Below are 19,101 nucleotides of genomic sequence, written 5' to 3'. Positions count from 1 at the left end.
GAAAACAGACTAGATCTCTGTTGCACAAGTCCTTTCTCTTGGAAGAGCCCTCTTCCACTGGAAGACTAAATGTGTTCAGGGCGTTCAGCGAGTCCCTCCCTGTATATTTGGGGAAAATGAACATTATTGCATGACTGTTCTGTTCTTTACTTTTTTCCTTGTGTGCAGTTTTCCAAAATGATGCCTGGAGGGTTTCATGCAGGCTGACTCTCCCCAAGCCCTTTCTGTAAGAGCAGAGGAAAGGGCAGGTTCCTTTGTGGGGTGTTTCAGAGCCAGAGCCCACCACAGCTGCACCAAAATGCTCTTGTGAGCTCGGTGGGGGGACCATGGATGCTGTAGGCTAAGAAAGGCCCATTTGGATCCTCCCATTACTCTACTGTCCCATTCACTGTTGGTCTGTGAATGCATGTTAGTGCAAAAATGAATCACTTTTATGACAAATGTTTCAAAAACAAAGCCATAAAATTCTCGACTGGGTTATTAACTTTAAATGAATTGTTTAGGTTGTTTCCTTCCACACACCCCACCCCCGTTAACTTATTCTTGAGGGGAATGAATGTATTTATGGAGCCATGTGCTTCTCACATGGCTGAGGCTAAAAATAACTTCAGAAACTCATTCCAGCTAAAACTTAATTTAAAATCCAGTTTGTCAGCCTAACATGGCCTACGACTGGTCTCTTAGCCTGGTTTCTTTATTTGTAATGATAGCCTTGACCAGTCTTTTGAGTGTTGATTATTTCTGGATTTCCTATGCTCTACCTCTACTTTATAAGATATAAATGAACACATTCCCAGGCCTAAGGAAACCCCCAAATTACATGCAAAGTTTATTTGCTCTGTGTGGCCTGGACTTCCACTTGGGCAATAGGCAAACTTAGTTTCTCTCATAAATTCACACATACACTATGAAGACAGGCAGAATCAGCCAAGGTTTCTTGTTTGGTTTGGGTTTTTGGGGGGAGAGAGAGGCTTATCAGACGTTGCAAGTATATTGTCTAAGTACTGAACTGTTTTTGCCAGGTTCTTTTTTGTCAGTGATCAGCAAATCAGATGCTTCAAAATGTCTGAGCCCTCATGGGTCAAATCCTCCTTCCATTTAATTCAATATGAGTTTTGTCATTCATTTTAAAGCAGAGACTGTAGCCCATAATAAACAATTATGCAATTCCTGGATGAAAGGGATGTTTTCTCCTTGCCCTAGATAATTAAGTCCAATGGAGAATCTTTCCATTCCCATCACTAGTTGTTTTTTTTTTTAATTGGTCTTGAGATGACTGTGTCCTGAGCTCTCAGGGCTGAAATCCTTTAGAAAGGAGACTTTCAGGCGGCAGTTTATGAATCTGTGGGGCAGCAACAGGCAGCTGAGAAAAGCAAAAGCAATGTCAGTAGGCTCAGGAACTGCACAGGGATCCATGTGCCTACTGGAAAAAAATGCAAGAGTCCACATGAAAAACCAGATGGAACACCACTGATTCTGCTAATATTATGCTATCTGGGGAAGAGATTTTGGTCTTGTAAAAATGCTTAGGTTTACAGAGAAATTCTTTATTCTTCTGGTTTCAGCACTTTCCTGTCTGAATCCCACAACTCATTTCTACAGTGCTGGGTATTATTTATAAAAAAGCATGGTCCTTTTTGCTTTCAGAAGTGATGTCAATTAAAGATGCTGTGTTGTCTCTGTCCGATAGGATGGAAGAGATCATTCTCCTTTGTGCAAACCAGTTGCTATTTTAGTAGACCTTATTCTGTCCACGAGTGTGTGTTCTCCCTTCCTCCCTTTTGGTCTGTCTAGGCCTCTTCTCACACAAAAGTTCCCTTGGCCCCACTTGTCCTGTGGATTTTATCTCTTTGTTTCTAGTTTTGATATAGAGTTACCACTTAAGATACTAACTGAAATGACAGCAAGAGGATATTTTCAGCATTGTTTTCTCCCTATCCTTCACAGCTTTTTCTTCTGAGCTCTTCCCAGCTCTGTCACAAACTGCTGATCATTCATGCTGGCACCCAGGTTAGGAGGTTTCCCTGAGCATCAAGCAATGCATGGGAGTATTTTTGCAACATCATTTCCGCTAAATTTTTCTGCTTGGACTTTCTACGTTGTTGCATTGTCTACTTGGAATGGAGTTTGTTCCGATTTTCCTTCAGCTCCGTTTAGCTTTATCATTTTGTGTTACCTGCTAAATGTAACAATCACATCTCAGGTTTTTATAGATAGATAGATGAGTAGACACACATGTAGATTAATTAATTATTCTACTTTTTTAATATTTATTGTTTAAATAATTTTCAGTCAGTGGCAGAGTTTTGCCCTCTCAACCACGATTGCTCAGTTCATTTAATCACCTCAGGTAGGAGTCTTTCTGCAAGGCCAGGTAAGCTTTGTCTGGTATTTGGCTGGAACAGTCGAAGAATGCCAGTGGACTGGAGAGGTATCATCTCTCTTTTCATGTTAAGCTTGCAAGTCCTCTATTTCTTTAAGGATTGTATCAACTATTTGACTTGGTACTGATTTCTACATTAAGTAGATGTCATTACAGATATAACCACTGCACTACACAAACCAGAACTGTTTGTAGTCTGACTGCTTCCGAGGGGATCTGCTTCTGAGAGGATTGCCATGTGTTTTCTAGAGCCAGAATGAAAGCTGCCATTTGTAAAGATACTGTAGGCTTGATGATTACAAGAAGGAGGCAAACCAATTTAAACATTTACATATTCATTCCCCCCACCCAATGCTAAATGCTGTCCACTTTAAATTAGTTTATTTATTAGTTATTAATTATAACATGGCTGACTTCTCTTGGCATTCTTGGGGCAGGATTCAGGCTCAGCACCCTTAACCATTGCTATTTTTTGATATCTAATGCATCTACAATCAGCAGCTTGAATTTCACACACATCCAAATGATCTCTTCAGCCCTAGTGTCTCTAATTGCATTATTAAGCAGGAATTACCATGCCTTCCAGTCCTTTTATATAATCTATTTACACACAGATTGTTTTTATCTATTTCAGTCAGGAGGTATGATTTTTTTTAATTGAAACTGTTAAATTAATGAAAACCCTAACGAAGGTGAGTTAACAGCTAAAGGTGCTTTATACTCATATAGATCATTCCCGCAGATTGGAACACGCTTTATGTTTGCATCATCCCTACCTGCAGAAAGGGAGCAGTTACACCCCATTATTTAAGCTGTACTATTTTCAAATTAGAAGAGTTGAACTGACTGCAAAACCCGTGTGTCCTTTAGCCTCGAGGAACCATCGGGAGTTAAAAGGGCAGAAATCAGATTTCAAGCACCTCAGTAAACGGATGCCAAAACCTAGCATTTAGCACAAAATTATTTCTTAATGGCATTTTAACGCTGTTGGGAGGGGCTACAAAAGGCAGGAAATTCATAGTTAGCACTTCCCTGTGCACCATCACCACCTTCTCATGCGTGTGTTGGAGCTGCTGCTGTGTGACACACCAGTTATGGATTTGGCTGCTCCTCCGTTGTCTACACAGTCCACTTTCTGCAGCCTCCTCTGACTGTGGTGGCCTCCAAACTCTGGGTGTTCTGCAGCAGCAAATGCCACCATGGGTGAGACTCCCAAATGCAGCTTTGAGGCCAGAGCGTTCAGGGCTGAGGGGGTGGGAGTTAAAATCTGCGGCTACCGGGGTTTACCTTCTGCTTTGGAGGCTCTTGGACTTCATTGTTTCCTCTATACATGTCAGCATTAGCAATGCAAGTTTAAATAAATATCCCACTTATGTAGGTTGAAGTTTGAAGGCTTAAAGAAAAGGAAAAAAAAGCGACTGTGAGATTAATCACAAGAGCAGAACAGCAGATAACAGTCCAGGCTCGAACTACCACAACCCCCCCCAGTGATTAAATAGACAAGCAAAAGTTAATGTGTGGACCAAACTCAGCACAGCTCCAGGGGATTAAAGACAGGTATCCGAGGACAAAATCTGGTTTGCTGCTTCGCAGGGACAGGGATTTGGAAACCCCGTCCACCGACACATGCATGAAAAACCGAAGGGCAGCAAGCGGTAGACAAAGTTCTGTTCTCTTTGAAACAAAGAGCTGCCAAAACGTTCATGTCAGGGTTTTGGGGTTTTTTTCCTTCTCCTTTGGGCGGACAGAGCTGGGTTGGAGCTGAGCAGCTCCCGACCTCACCCACACCCAGGGAGGGGGACGCCAGGACCGAAAGTGCAAAGAGGGGCACGTGTCTAGGGGAGCTCTGCAAACACAACCCCTGCACACGAACTGTTAAGGATATTGATATTTGGAGTTTTTGCTTCGGCGTCTCGTTATGTCCTTTAATGAAACTACTGGCAATGAAGTAGTCGTGTTTTTTTCATTGGGTTTGAATTTCTGAAAAGCATAATTTCAGCAATTTTTTCTCTCTTCTTACGCATACACACACAAATTGCTTTAGACAGGAAGAAATTGCTTTAGACAGGAAGAATTTTCTAAATTAAGTTAGACTTGAATCAAATAATTGAAAACCTATTTCTAAAACGTACTGTGGTGCCTTGCATTCTTAAAAAAAATTCCTGTATTCCCAATTGTTTTTCAGTAAACTTTCATCGGTCTGTTTAAAGTTCTGCAAGTGTGAATATTCATATTTCAAACATCTGGCTTGCAAATCGAGCATTTCAGAAGTACTATATCCCGCTTACTACAGAATTGTCAGTAAAACTTCAGCAACAACCGACTCGTTTCCTCGCCAAGGGGCCGGTTCTGCCTTATTCACACAAATAGGCTTTTTTTTTCCATTGACTGGAATAGGAGCAGAATCCATCCCGAAATAGTGGCCCCTCTGGTTTAATCCATGACAAGGGACAAACAAATAGACCCTTTGAAATGAGTTTCATCTTTTGTGTCCCATTTGTTGTCTGAAGCAGGTGTCAATTGGATCTTTTCCCCTCTCTCTGTGGTTGAAAAGCAACATGTTGTAGTTAAACCTACTTGTAAATTGTAGTATTTTACAGAAAAACTCCTCCGGGGATCTATGAAAAAGCTACTTGAGGTTAAGTACCAGAAGTCAAAAAAGGGTTAATTTACTCCCCCCCCATCCCTTCTCTCTATTTCTCATTCTGTTTGAAGTTGTTTCTTGTTTAAAAAAGATCTCTCTACTGTCTCCATATACAGTAAAAAGAGTTCTTCATACACAGAGTCTGATCCTGCCTCCACTGAAGTTCATTTATTTGTAAATCATGGAAAAGAATTTCCTTTTATAGCTGGCCCAGCCACAAAGTTCCTATTTTCTTGAGCCAACAATCTTATCAACCACCTGCTTTGTGGATCTAGGGCTAGAAACTGCCTCTGAGTTTTTAATCTTGTGAAAAGGTGACTGGAACTAAGACTGCAAGGGGCTGGCCTGACTGCCCTGCCAGCTGGTCAGACTGGTTGGCTTTCCAGAAAAAAAACACTGCCAGCAGCTTCAATAAGCAACAATAAGCCCACACATCACACATTTTGAAAGAATGACATTATGTATAAGAAAATGCACTGGAAATGTATAAACTGTTACATGATATAACTGCATAAAATGAACAATGTTATTTAACAAGGCTTGATCAGATGGGGCTGTGCTGTTTACAGTGACTCACGCCCCCCTTTTTTGTACCAGTCTTTCTAAAGCCTCCCGGGAGGATTTGTGTAGGGTGGCACCTCCTCCTGAAGCCAGTTCTTACTGTGCGAGGATGTTACGAATAAAGAGGGAAGAAAACTCTTAGTTGTTCACTAGCAGCAAATAACTGTCTCATGCAGCAAGGTGGAGCTCCAGGTATTGCTTTTTCCGAGCCGGTTTGTTTCACACTTGCTGTTGTCTTCAGGGTACTAGAGGAGCCAAAATCTTCCACAGACAGGTCAGCTGCCCTGAATGAACACGAGCTTTGATCTTAGCGATGTCCTCAAGCCGCAGGCACCAAGGTACTGCACGTTCAATCCGTTCTCTGCCCTCCCTCCCTCTCTCCCGAGGTGGCCGTAAAGCCAGCACAGCTGTGCAGAGAGGAGCCTCCAGCCAGCCCAGACGTGTGTCTGCAGCACCTTGTCCACAAGTTCTGCTTCTGGCAGGACCAGGAGAGACGTCTGTGTGATTTCCCCAGTGCTTGGTGGATGTCTGTGCTCCGTGCCCGCTATTTACTAGCACACTCCAGGAGTCAGAGCACCTTTCTGAAGCTTCTCTCTGTGCTCTGACCATCTCACCCAGATCCACTCAGACTTTTACATCCCACCGTGGACAGTAGGTGAAGCTGTTGCTATCCAAACTGTGCCTGAGAGCACCAGCAATGTGCACATTTGTTTGCCAGACAGCACACTTGAACTTGGGTAGCAGAGAACGATTTTCTTAGAATTGAATACTTTAGATGAGAGGCCCCAGAATCTCTGTTTTCTTTCTCTGTTGCCTTATTTGACATAATGTCACCCTCCTTTAAAGGCATATTTCAAGTTATTCCTGTCCTCTACTAGCTGGGGCATTCCCCAGGGAGTCCCTCACTGTTTGCTATCGCAGGCAAAATGCTGCCCTACGGGAGGAACAAAAACCAATCTGGCAGAAGAAGCATCTAATCCAAACGACCATCCTTAGTCCAGGAGAAATTAATTTAGACCTCAGCAGCTTAAAAAAAAAATAAATTTTAAGGGACACGTGCTAATTTAAATGATTTCTTCACCTGCAGTAGTAACTGTTCTTACTGTTTCCTTACAGCCAAATGTCTGTGTAACAGAAATGCCTTTGCTGAGCTCGTTGTCACAATCCCTACAGAACAAAGATTTCCTTCCCCTAAGAGCTTTTTCCCTGCATCTCAGAAAACATGGATGTTTTAAAAGACCTGTTGCCGATCATTCAGATGTCTCCACAGGGAATATAGCATTTGTCATCAGGCTCAGATCTGGGGAAAGAGGCAAATGGCAGGGGAAAAAAGCTGCCCTCACTCTTCATGTTTCTGTCACCTTTGTTGAACAAAGTCCTTCTTTAATGACAGGATTGTGGCATTTTTCCACTTGCGTCAGTTTGTGGTGTGCAGTGTTTATCTGGAAACATTTGCTTTATAGAAGGGGATGTTTATCATTAATACTATTTGATTACTAAAGCACTGGCTCAAAGCTGAGCTGAGAAACCTCAGTGTAAATTCAGCACTTGAGCATGAGAGGCATTAGAATATGCAGGTTTCAAAACGGAATGTTTCATTGATGTGGCATAATTTTGACCTGACAAAGCACTACACAAAGATATTAGGAAATACAAAGTGTCAACTATCAAGCAGAGGAACCCACTGAGTAAACCCAACAAAATAAAATCCCCAAATCCCCTGTCCAGGAGGCATAACTAGACCAGGCAGATCCTTGCCTGTGCCAGGGCAGCAACACAGTAGCAATTCTAGTCACCTTGCACAGGCTGTGCTACGGCTGTGTTAAATCACCTAAGTGAATTCAGGTGATATCATCTGAAGCCACCAATAAATGGTGGCTTTTCTTCACCCGTGGGAATGAAGGCCTTCTGTCAACGTCTCCTTTAGGAGGCAGCCCTTCATCTCACCCACCATCATAGCAGTTGCTATGAAATCCTCCTTTCCTACTGCAGAGCTGTCCTTCAGCCTCAGCTGGCTTTCTGGTTCTATTATTATTTTATTTATTTATTTATTTATTTAAGCTTCTGATCTCCAGAGTCACAAAAGTAGTCTTGAAAAAAAGCCAATTGCAAGTCAGTAATGTGATATTTTCCCTGGGGAGGTGAAAGGTTGAAAACCATAGTTGTGGAAGGTGTGAATTGGTGTGTTTGTCTATTTTTTTTTTACTATTAGAAAGGCTGGCTGCTCCTCTGCTACACTGCTGAACATAGTGCAAGACCTGTCAGAAGTGATCAGGCAACTCAAACCTCAGTCACACAACCCCTTAGGGTGATTTACAACTTTTTCAGCCATCAGCTGGGCCAGGATCACCTCCTCATTCTGCTCTTGGCTCCCACCAGTGTTCCTGTAAAGCACTTTCCCTTCAGAACCCACTGCCTGTGTAGGTACGCACAGGGTGAGCTGCCACATTATTTGTTATTATATGTAATAATTTCAATTTAATGACAAGTTTGGCTGAGTTGGTTCAGTGGATGAGCCAATTTAATGGCTCACTGCTGGCAAAACAGGGGGCTGCCTCTCTTCTCTGGGCCGGGGGGCCAGTTCTGCCACATGCCTGGCACTGATGCTGGAAAACCACCGGGAAAGCCTCAGCTGATGTGCTGTGACTCACCGAACAAGGTGACTCAATCAGGGAACCGAGCTTTTACTCTTGAACACTTGGGTCCACTATGCCAATTCAGGCACTTCTGCAGTGCCTGAACTGTGTTCAGAGGGAAGGGGGTTGCTGGTTTCACTGTATTTCTCTAAAGAGGCAAAAATTGCCTTGTGGCAAGCTCTTGTGAAAGTCAGCGGAATTCAGGCTCTTTGGGCACTTTGGAAAAGCACTGCCCGGCATGCTGATTCCCACAGTCCCTTACTGCCACATCTTGGCAAATGCTACACTGCAGTTGCACATCATCAGTACAAAAATGTGCAGCATATTGAAAAGTGAAAATGTGGCAGAGTGTAAAAGAAACAGAATTTGGTATTTAAAAAAAAACCCAACACCTAACAGTTGGGAGACTGGGCTGGACAGTTTTCTCCATTTCCATATCCCATAATTCAGACTCGTTATACATTTCCCCTTTTGCTGCAAATTTTAATAAAGTGGCCGATGAATTTCCAGCCTGTCACACAAGGCACCGCAGAATTCAGAAATCTTGACCCCAGCTGGTGGCAAAATACGTAGATGGGAAGGAAAGCACTAGAAGAAGCAGGAAAATGGAGAACTCTAAGCTAATCAGTTCTTTTAAAAAGAGGGTGACTACTATTCAAGTTGTAATTTATTGAGATAAAGGAACCATGAGTCACAGAAAGACTTAGGTTGCCTGCAGGGGAATGTTATTCTTTTTTTTTTCCCTCTTATTTTTTTTTTTTAAGAAGACCCTTGTGTGTGCATTTGCAGCTTATAGCTAAGAGGTTGGAGCTAGAAGCTAATCAGCCATTCTGTCTCCTATCTGCTGATCTGCTGGCGTTGGGGGAAGGGGAATGTGGGCAAACAGGCATTAAATTCCACCGGCAGGCGACGGGGAAGGTATTCCTTGATAAGCAGCATCCAAGATGATGAGCCGTAAAGCAAAGCCCCTGTGAGGAAGCAGGGGAAGTGGCAGGGAAAGCTTTAGCCATCTGTCTCAACCCAGCCTTGCTCAATGCTTGCCAGAGCAGAGGTCACCACCAACAATAATAACCCTCAAGAAGCCAGACGTATGCTTTCCATTCACCAATAATCTACAAAGCGTCTTAGGGTGAAATCCTGGCTCCTCTGAAGTCAATGGGAGCTTTGCCAAGGACTTCAGTGGAGCCAGGTTTTCATCCCTGATAATTTTAAAGCAACCCCCAGGCTTAAAGATGAAACGACGGCATCCTGGGAGTGGGCGCAGGCTGAGGAGGGCAGATGGGGCTCTACCAGCAATGCTGCTCTGAAAAGCTGTCAGATCTTACAGACAGGATGCCTCCACAGTCCTGGAGCAATGCCAGGATGGACAGGAAAGGGGTAAAGTGGACAAGCAGGTAAGCACTTTTTAACTGCTGGGAAAGCTGGGGCATAGGACCCAAGTGATACTCTGACATAAAACCCAGTGGTGCTCCTACCTCTGTGTCCTCCTCACTTCTGACATAAAGCATATAGAGTGAGTTATGTTGTTTTATATTATATCATACTGATTTTTTTTTCTCTCTCCACTCCTTATCCAGCTATTCTCATGCTGGCCTGGAAGGTTGTCACCTGGTGGCACTCATCCAAAGTGAGGATTTTTCACACTTGACCAGGTACAATCGATCTACTGTTCATTTCAGTCACTAGGACCACCCAGCCTCTGTAATGTGCTGTGTCTCAGGCAATATTCTGTTTTTTCAGGACTCTTAACACCAAGTGTAGGTGCCTGCACCAGTGATGCAGAGGGGTTGGCCCTGGGCAGCGTGGTGGACAGCACATGGGGTGTTCAGACACGATGGCCATGGCAGGAGACAGGAACACCACCAGCAGGACATCACAAATTCAGCCCTGGACACTGGAACACTGGCCTGGAACACTGAAGGTGGCACAGTGGCTGTGGACAACTGCTGGGCATTTTTGTTAACAGGCTGGTGTAGGGGAGACTATGGGGACTTTCATCTGGCAGTGTCATGACTGGAGCCAACAGACCCCTGAAACATCTCCCTGTGAGACAGTCCTCCCCACATGGTAGAGGCTGCAACATGGACAGCCACAACCCCCTCTGGAAGCTGTGCAATGAGAACTTGGGAAGCTTGGGGAGAGGCAGGACACCAGGTGAGCTACCACAGCTTACTGACTCCTCTCACATCAGCTGAGCTGCACTGCCTGACCATGTACCACACTCATCGTGTCACAGGTGCTGCATAAAGGTGTGCGACTAACTCTGTTTTGAAGAGCTTGGACTCAGTGTGTTTCCCCTGGCACTGGTGAGGAACTGTGAGTGCACAGGAGCTGAGTCTGCCTTTATCACCAAAGGGAAGTGGAAGGTAAAAGATGGAGGTGGAGGAGTGAGGTGCGAGCTGTGTACCTTCACAGGGAAGGAGCTATCAAAGGAACACACCTCCCTTACTCCGGCACCACTGTCAGACCCACCTCCCTGCTGAGTGCCCAGAACCATATCCCAGGAGCAGCATCCCACTCAGGCTACTGATGGATCTCCTTCCCCGGATGAACCCTGACTTCATTTTCCAGGGACTAGATGGTGGCTGCTGGAGCAAGTGTTCACCCAGCCAGGAAAAGAGATCTTCCCCCTTTGCCTTTAAACCCATTTCCCTCCAGGTTGCGATTCAGCCTTCTGGATTCACCGATGAAATCATCTGCTGATTTAACAGTGTTCGTGAATTTAAATGGGCATCTCTGGTGCACGTGTGTGCACACTGTGCAGTCACCCCCATCAGCGTGCACACTGCCCAGTCACCCCCAGCACAGCCACGCAGGCATTCATTATCCCAAGCCCCACTTTCACACCAACTTCTTCCAGTGGGAAGAGGCTTCAGTTTCTCCATGCCAGTGGCTGCATCGCTCTGCCCCTCTCTGGCTTTGCACAACAGCTTAATGCACGAATGTGCCACGAGGAAATGCGCACCAGCTCGGGCCCATCTCATCTGGATTAAAGATGTCTCTTGGTTCAGTTTCCTAAGGCGAGGGAGAACTTGCGTTACCCAGAGCTCGGCAGCAGATCCATGTGTGTGTTTTCCACCAGGCTGTCACTCGGACTGTTTCGCATTACGAGCCTTCAGTCTCACTCTGGCTGTCGATTTGTACTATTAAGCTCTGAAATACAGATCTCACATGCCAAGTTTCCACTTTCCTTCAGCAGCCGGGATCCACTGACAGCCACTAGGTACAGTCAGGCTTTGGCAAACCTGGGGGACACTTGTGCCTCTTCACTGCCTCCGTAACCACCCCATTTTGTGCTCGCTGCCATGCCTGGCACCAGGATCACAGCGATGGTGGCAGGAGGAGAGCCCAGGCCGAGCGATGACAGCTGAAGCACATCAGTGTTTTTATCTTCTCAGTATTTTGATTAGCCCAAGGAATGTTTGGGTTAAAAAAAAAAAAAAAAAAAGCACCACATTTTTTAAAAGCCACATGACAGTCCCACAGGCTGTTATGGCTTTATGTAATATGGAATAGGTCTGGATGATTTGCTGCATAACCAAGAGTATCAGTGTGATACTGGGTATTTATTAACGAGTGATTTCATGAGATGGAGGGGTTGTACCTCACTCTGACGTGCTCAGGGCAGCCCTATGGAAGTCCCTACCCCGCACGATCCCCTGAGCTGACTGTTCCTACTGCAGTGCTATCACAGAACATGTTTGTGGATTAGAAATCCTTAAATCTGAAGGTTTGGGGTTTGTGGCTTTTGGTCACATCTTGAACAATACGCCAGTGCAATTATTTTAACCGTATTCCTGCCTGATTCCTGCATATTCACAGACAGTGGTTATCACTGGAAGGGAAAACCATCTGACTGGAAGGGTATGGGACATCATTCCAACTCATTCATGACCACAGCCTTCAGATGCACCAAAACATGCAAGAAACCTCCCACGAGCTCTAACTCTCCTCATGCCCCAAATGTGCCAGCTTTCCAGGTCGGGCACACTGTGGGCTGAGGCTCCCACGATCACCTCAGTCCCAGCTGGCACCGTACGCTGGAAGAACATCTCACCCTCACATTGCAGGAACCCTGTTGAGTACATTGGTCTCAGGCTGAAAATGTTTTGGAATACTTTTTCCCCATTTGAACCTTTTGGTACCAATTCAGCCTCCCAGCTCTGACACGCTCACACAGGCCATGATTGCTTGTATCCTCATTCTCATACACAACCTTCCCAATTGTGAAGAACGACGGCAAAGATTCCAAAACTCCCGTCTTTTGATAGGTGACTTTATTTATGCTTCAAACTGATTTGAGCTGTATTTGTTCTTGTTACACTGAGTTGTATCTTGAGCACTCAGAAAGAGGTCTGGTTCCCTCAGACTGGATGCAAAGATACTGACTTACAGCAAGTGATAATCCAAGCCTGACTTTCACGTATTTTCAAATCCACGTTACTTTTAAATTTGGGGGCCTCCCATCTAAGAGAGAATTTTTTCTCCTTGGCACTGAGGTAGCCAGCAAGCAAGAGGAAGGGAAATAAGAGTGAGGAATGTCAAACCCCAGTGGCCTGAGTCCTACCAGGGACACACAGACCACTGAAGGGGATGTGTCACTTCAGTGCAGCTCTGTCCCAGGGGAGCAGTGGTGGCAGTCGGGACACAAGGTGCAGCTGTCTGTGGGACAGGGGTGTGGGTGCAGCAGTGGGGTGTCCTGGCAAAGCAGGGCTTGCAGAGGGGCAGGTCGGCACAGGGAGGAGGGGAGCAGGGTGTGGGGGGGGACACGCTAGGCTGGAGCATGAGCTGCAGAAAGGGAGAAAGGAAAGGGGGGGGAGCAAGGGGAGAGGACAGCAGGGGAGGGAGGCAGGGCAGTATAAAAGCATCCGACACATACCTCTCCCGACACAGAGCGAGGGGGCGAGAAAGTGGGTCTGGAAGCAGCAGCAGCAGCAGGAGCCAGGAGGCGCGGCGGCCGCTTGCAAACACGCACGCACGGTGGCAGGAGAGAGTGCGGCACTGCCCCTGCCAGCCCTAGGGCACTGGAGGGAAGAGAGAGGAGAGATGGAGCCAGGTATCCAGCTCCCCGGGAGGACAGCGGGCAGCTGAAGCTTTTTGCAGCCCCTCGCCCTCCGCGCCCCCATTCCATTTCCCACGGCCGAGCCAGGAGGTAGAGAGGAGGAGGAAGGGGGTCAGGAAGCAGCGATCTGCCCCTCTTTTCCCCAGGGGAGCTGCAGCCGCCCCGTCGAGGTCTGAGAGCGGGCGGGGGTAGCGGTGCCACCCCCGCCGGGGGGACGCGGGACAGAGCGGGCCCGGCGGGGCGGGCAGGGCAGGGCAGGGCGACGCCTCGACGGGCGTCGCGAGGGGAGGGGGGAGCGGCGGGGCGGGCGAGGACACGGCGGCGGGAGGGGGGGAAGAAGCTGGTCCAGGGGCCACCCCCATCCCCGCGCGCGGAGGGAGGCGATAGCCCCGAGCTCTCTCCTCCCCTCGGAGCGTCCCGGCTTCCCCGCCATGTGAGACTCGTCCCCGGCCCCCCCGCTTCGCCCTCCCTCCCTCCTCCCTCTCCCTCGCACACACGCTGCCGGCTCCCCCCGTCCTCGCAGCGTCTCCCCGCCGGCCGCCGAGCCCCGCTGCTCCGCGCCGGCCGCGGCTCCCCGAGGCGGCGGGGGCTCGGCCGCCCGCTCCCTCGCTCCGACGGCCCGCGGTGCCTCTGGGCTCTTGCAGGGCCGCCCGCAGAGACGCCGCCGGCCCGCGGCCCCGCCGCGGGTACCTGCCGCCCGCCGCCGGGCACCGCCGGGACTCTGGCGGCCGCCGCGCCGTCCCGCCCCGACGTGGCTCCGCCGTGGGGCGGCGGCCCCCGCTGCTGCTGCTGCTGCTGCCGCCGCTGCCCCGCGCCCGCCGCCCGCCCCGCCGACGCCGAGAGCGCCGCGGTCCCCGCCGCCCGTCCTGCGACTCCCGGGGCCGCGGCCGGGGCCGCTCCGGCGGCGGCGGCCCCGGTGGCGGCTGCGGCGGCGGCCGCCGCGGCTCCTCCTCCGCCTCCGCCTCCTCCGCGGCCGCCGCCGCGGGGCCCTAAAGCCGCCCGGCTCAAGAGGATGGTGCGGCTGGCGGCCGAGCTGCTGCTGCTGCTGGGGCTGCTCCTGCTCACCCTGCACATCACCGTGCTGCGCGGCGGCGGGGAGCCTCACGCCCCCACGGGCGCCGGCAACCACAGCCAGCGGCAGGTGAGTGCCGCCCCGCCTCCCCCAACACACACCCGCATCCCCCGGGGCCGTCGGGGGCGGACGGGGGGCGCGGGGCCGGCCGGGCTGTCGGGAGCCGCCGCCGTGCACCTGCCCCGGCCGCTGCCGCCTCCTCCTCCTCCTGCCCCCTCCAGCCGCGCTGTCCCGACCCCCAGGGTTCCCCCGCCCCAGGGCTTTCCCTGAGCGTCCTCTGCCCTCCTTGCCTTTACACTGTCGAGGGCAAAGCTCCCCGAGCCGCGGTTCGACGCCGCGCTAGAGGCGTCGGGGCGGCTCCTACGCGTGTCACCGCTGGGTCACAGGTGGGTTGCAGGGACGACGACACTTGGGGAGCGCTTCTGGGGCAAGCGAGGGATGGAGGCATATCCCACCCAGGGCACCTCTTTGTGAGGGCACAGCATTCCCCAGAGCGAGAGGGGAACACACAAGTGTATGGTGATGGGAAATACCAGAAGAAATCGTATGGCTTTCCTTGGAAAGCATCAAGAGACGGGTTGACATTTAGTCTTGAAATAGCTGAGAAACATAGAGTCATAGGTGCTTGTGACCTAGCCAGCCCATTTGAGTCTTCTGATCCCATGAAACCCGACGGTGTATTATGTCCAGCAGAGGTAAAGGACTTTTTTATTCTGTTTCCTTATTTTCGCAGGTGATACTTTTTTATTCAGTATCACACGTTGCCATTCATTTGTAATGGTTGGAGACAGTGATCAAAGCCACAGAATCATCAACCTCCCCAGGCAAAGCTTGTAAATCTCCCGTCAGCTGCATGAGCCCTGACCAACTTTTTTTCCCCTGCATCCAAGTGTTAAAGAAAACTCAACCACCAAGTTGACAGAAAACGTATAATTATTATCACCATAAATTTACGTAAACTGCTCTATCATCCTGGAAAGAATCATGGTCCCAGCAGGGCACATTTCCATAAGGCACAAGGAGAATTAAGGAGAGACCAGGCTGTACTGGTCACTCTGTTTGCACAAAGTGAACCCACCAGCTGCAGGAGGGAACCCAGATCTGCAGACTCAGCATCCCAGTCACAAACTGGAGTCAGTTCTTCTTAACTCAGAATACCTCCTGCTGGACTTGGTGGGAGTCCTGCTTGGGAGTGCTCAGCACTTTGGGTAAGGCCCCACCTGTCTCTCTTTTGAGCCGCAGTTTTATCACCAGCTCGACATTCCAAGATTTTTTTTTTTTAATATCTGCAAGATTTTTGGTCATAATGTTTTATAAATGATGCTTTCTTTCCTCATGGGCACTCGAAATGCCTTTTGACATGATGTTCCTTGGAAAAGTAAATTTGGAGAGGTTTTTTATGAGGTGTTTGCTATCATTAGAATAACCTTGAATTTGCCTTTTCTTGACAGGCTTGTAACATAATGAGGGAAACATCTGGGCAGGTGGGAACTCCGGGTGATGCCATTTCCCCAAGGAGCTCCATTTAGAGCACTGTTGTAAGGTTAGGGTGAACCAAGAGGAAAGTCATCCTCAGATAATTATCCTGGATTATTGTCATTGTAGCTGGTTGTCTCGTGAATATCTGTTAATTATTGACTTCAAGAATTTTTTCTGTCCAGTGATTTTTTTTTACAGATTACTTTAATCAACTCTGTGCCTTTAAGCATCGTGATAGCTTTAACAGTTCATATTTTCATTGTGTTTTGCCATTTGTAGAATTGAAATTTTTATATACTTCCCAACTGAATTGATTCTGCAGTTATGCATTTGAGAGAGTGTGTCTGTACAAGACATTACAGGGGGAAAGGATATTGATTAGAGCAATCGGTTAAACAGATGGAAGCCTATCAATTTTTTTGGTTTCGTGACTTCCATGGATTCTATTACTAGCTGGAAAATCTTGTAACCTGCTTTAGGAAGTTGCACTCTGACAGGCAGATACTTCCATTCAGAGCATCATAGTATAGATCTCGATGGCAAGTTTGCACTGGGATCTCCTGATTTTGGTGGGATTTGGGGGTTTGTGGCTGTATCGTGGCACATGCTGAAGTGAAACGCAAAATCCTAGTGCCCTGCACTCCAAGCTAGAGAATCAGTGTGGAAAGCAAAACTGCACAACCCCAGACTTGTTGACAAAAGCACTTAGAATTCTCTCAGGTTTTTTCTGTCTTAGTAGGTCTGTGGAGAGAAAAGATCGGAAGAAGTGATTAGGTAACTTCTCATGAAAGAGTAATCTTTGCAGCAACTGTTTATAGGTGTCTTTTGACATGGCAAATTTGTATCAAAAGCCCCTCAATTATCAATACATGGTATTTTGGGGGGCTTAGGCAGTCAATTTGCACAAATGAAGTGGTCAGAATTGGGTCGTTTTTACATAAAACAGATTCAGGAGGAATCCTTAGTAATCTTAAAATATTGTTGAAGATTTAAATAGTTTAAAATATAGACCTGTAAGCATTTTGAAGTCTGATTCATTAAGGGAGGAAGAGCTGCTGTTTCTCCCATCCCTTGGTCCTTCAAATGAAGGAAGGATTTTGGAGGATAGGTTTTGATTTCTTTTGGTCTTTCAATCGCGTTGACCCCTGCAATTAATTAGACTGATAGATGAAAGAAATACAGAAAAAAATCCTTTCAATCCTAAAATTAAACAAATCGTTTCTTCCTCCCTCTGATTTTTCCTTTTGGTGCCCTTCCCCGCTCTGTGTGTGTCTCCAGAGATCCCAGATGTCTGGGATTGTCTTGTGTCACTGTGTCTTGTTGCAATGGAGCAGCGCTGAGGAGAAAATCCTAATGTACTCCTCTGGTCCTCTTTGGGATGGGTGAGATACAGGCACAGGCTCCCTCAGTTCACTGCTGCAGAAATGGTTGCTGGGCCTGCTGTTAGAATTGGGTTGTGGTAGTGTAAACTAACACAAGATGGGAAATCCAGATTGGAGTTGTAAAATATCTCACAGTCTTGAGTTATGAGAGGGAATCAACCTTGTGTTTCTCAATCAGATTTTATTCCCTTTCTTCCGTCTCTTCCAAAGGAAAAAAAAAAAAAAGAAAAAGAAAAGGAGATTTGGAGAGGGAGGAGATTTTGGTTTTTTTTCTGGTGAGATTTCTAGGTCTAATTTAATTAGCATCCAGAATCTGTTGTGGAGTATATTTGTAAATTAAGGAGGTACAAACTTTTGCTTCTGAAGAAGAGCAAGTGAAGTTGTATTAAGAGATGGAAAAATGCTGCTTTGGTATGTTTTTGTCTTTTTACATAGTTCTAAAATGAAGGGAAGGCTTGAACATAAATTTTGGAAGACATTTGTAATACTTTACGATGCTTTAAAATCTGTCCTTTCATTCTGAGAGAAAATATTTCATCAAGAAGTTTATTCCCCTCACTTCTAATTTTTCCATAGCAGGCCTTGCACACCAAGAAAAACAGTGTTCCCATACCAAGAAAAATGACCTTGTAAAATGCAGTAACAGAGCCACCAACAATATATGCCATAGCACATGAAGTCAGACTCTCCACTGCGGTCCTTGCAGCAGTATTACATTAGCCTGAAGCTCGGTAATTGTGCTTAAAACTGGAGCCATGTAAGAGAACATAATTCGAAAAGGAGCACAGTGCTGAAAACAGATTTTTCCCTTTAATCACCCTTCTCCTGTCCTTGCCCCCCTCCTCAATGAGCATGTTAGCAATTACAGCGTGTCAGAAACGTTCCCTGAGCCCTACCAGGAGAAACACATTCTGCTGCTCACAAATGGTTGCACAGGAGTCGCTCTCCAAGGCTCGTGAGGAGCCCTTTATGGAGCTGAGCTCTTAAATTTTCTCTGAAGGTCCACAGCTCAACGCCATGAGAGGCTCAGCAATGGTGTGTGCTGTCTGCTGCCTTTGTTGGGGTGCACTTCACTCTTTTCAGGGCCTGTGCGTTCTTACTGACCCTTGTTCTACACTCAGGCAATTTGCAAAACGATCTCCAGTCGGATACAGTGGCATATTTCAGCTTTCTGGCTTCCTCGGTTAAGTAGGACTCAAGCTGTTTACTTTGGGAGAGTTTTAGACTGAGTTTTTTTAAAGCTTATTTGAGCTCTGGAGCTTTACATTTGGTTAGTTCTAATAGGAACCGATCGTCTAAGTCGTCCTTGAAAAACTGTCGACTCCACGTTCTGCATTCCCGTTTTCCAGACTGGCCTTAGCCTATGTGAGATGCCAATAAGTGGATGTACATCGTGTGTTTAATACGAACACTAAATCCTTCTCTGCCTTAAGAGCAGTTCATATGAATAACTTTCAGAGCAGGTGTTTTGTGAATGAGGCAGACTGATCCTCTGCAAACCAAAATCTCTTTTGGTGAGGTGGTTCCTCACCGCAGAAGATCCTGTTCCGTGCTTTCTGGCAGGGACAGTAAAACCTGCCTGGTCTCGGCAGGCTTTGCTGTGCAGGCTCTTAGCTAAAGCTCACCCTTTGGCATATGTTCCTCCAGTTGTGCACTAAGCTTTAGGAATGACTTAGACCATGTGCAGTTCATTCTCTCATCTCCCAAGGGAGAGAATTATGTGTGCTCTTTAGTGGTTTTGCTAGTGGGCTGTGGCTTGTTCCAGGATCGAGGGGGAGGGAAGAGTCATTAGCTTACGTGTGCTGCTGCTGCATGCATGGAAGCAAAGGATAAAACGGGAAACAAGGATGAAGGACTGAGGTTGCTGCACTGAGCAGAGCAC

At 47.3% G+C, this 19,101-nt stretch overlaps 1 protein-coding gene across 1 annotated transcript in view; it reads left to right on the top strand.

Annotated features, from left to right (window-relative positions):
* The first annotated feature begins 14,298 nt into the window (after positions 1–14,298).
* The window catches only part of ISM1 (isthmin 1, angiogenesis inhibitor), a 39,932-nt gene continuing 35,129 nt past the window's right edge, over positions 14,299–19,101 (top strand). The window contains exon 1 of the mRNA XM_017818768.1: positions 14,299–14,427. Within this exon, the coding sequence (XP_017674257.1) occupies positions 14,299–14,427 (129 nt within the window). The remainder of the gene's footprint in view (positions 14,428–19,101) is intronic.

The sequence above is a fragment of the Lepidothrix coronata genome, unplaced genomic scaffold, assembly GCF_001604755.1.
Source record: "Lepidothrix coronata isolate B3197 unplaced genomic scaffold, Lepidothrix_coronata-1.0 Scaffold71, whole genome shotgun sequence".
Lineage (NCBI taxonomy): Eukaryota > Metazoa > Chordata > Aves > Passeriformes > Pipridae > Lepidothrix > Lepidothrix coronata.
The sequence above is the reverse complement of the archived record's forward strand: the minus strand, read 5'-3'. Positions and strand labels throughout refer to the sequence as shown.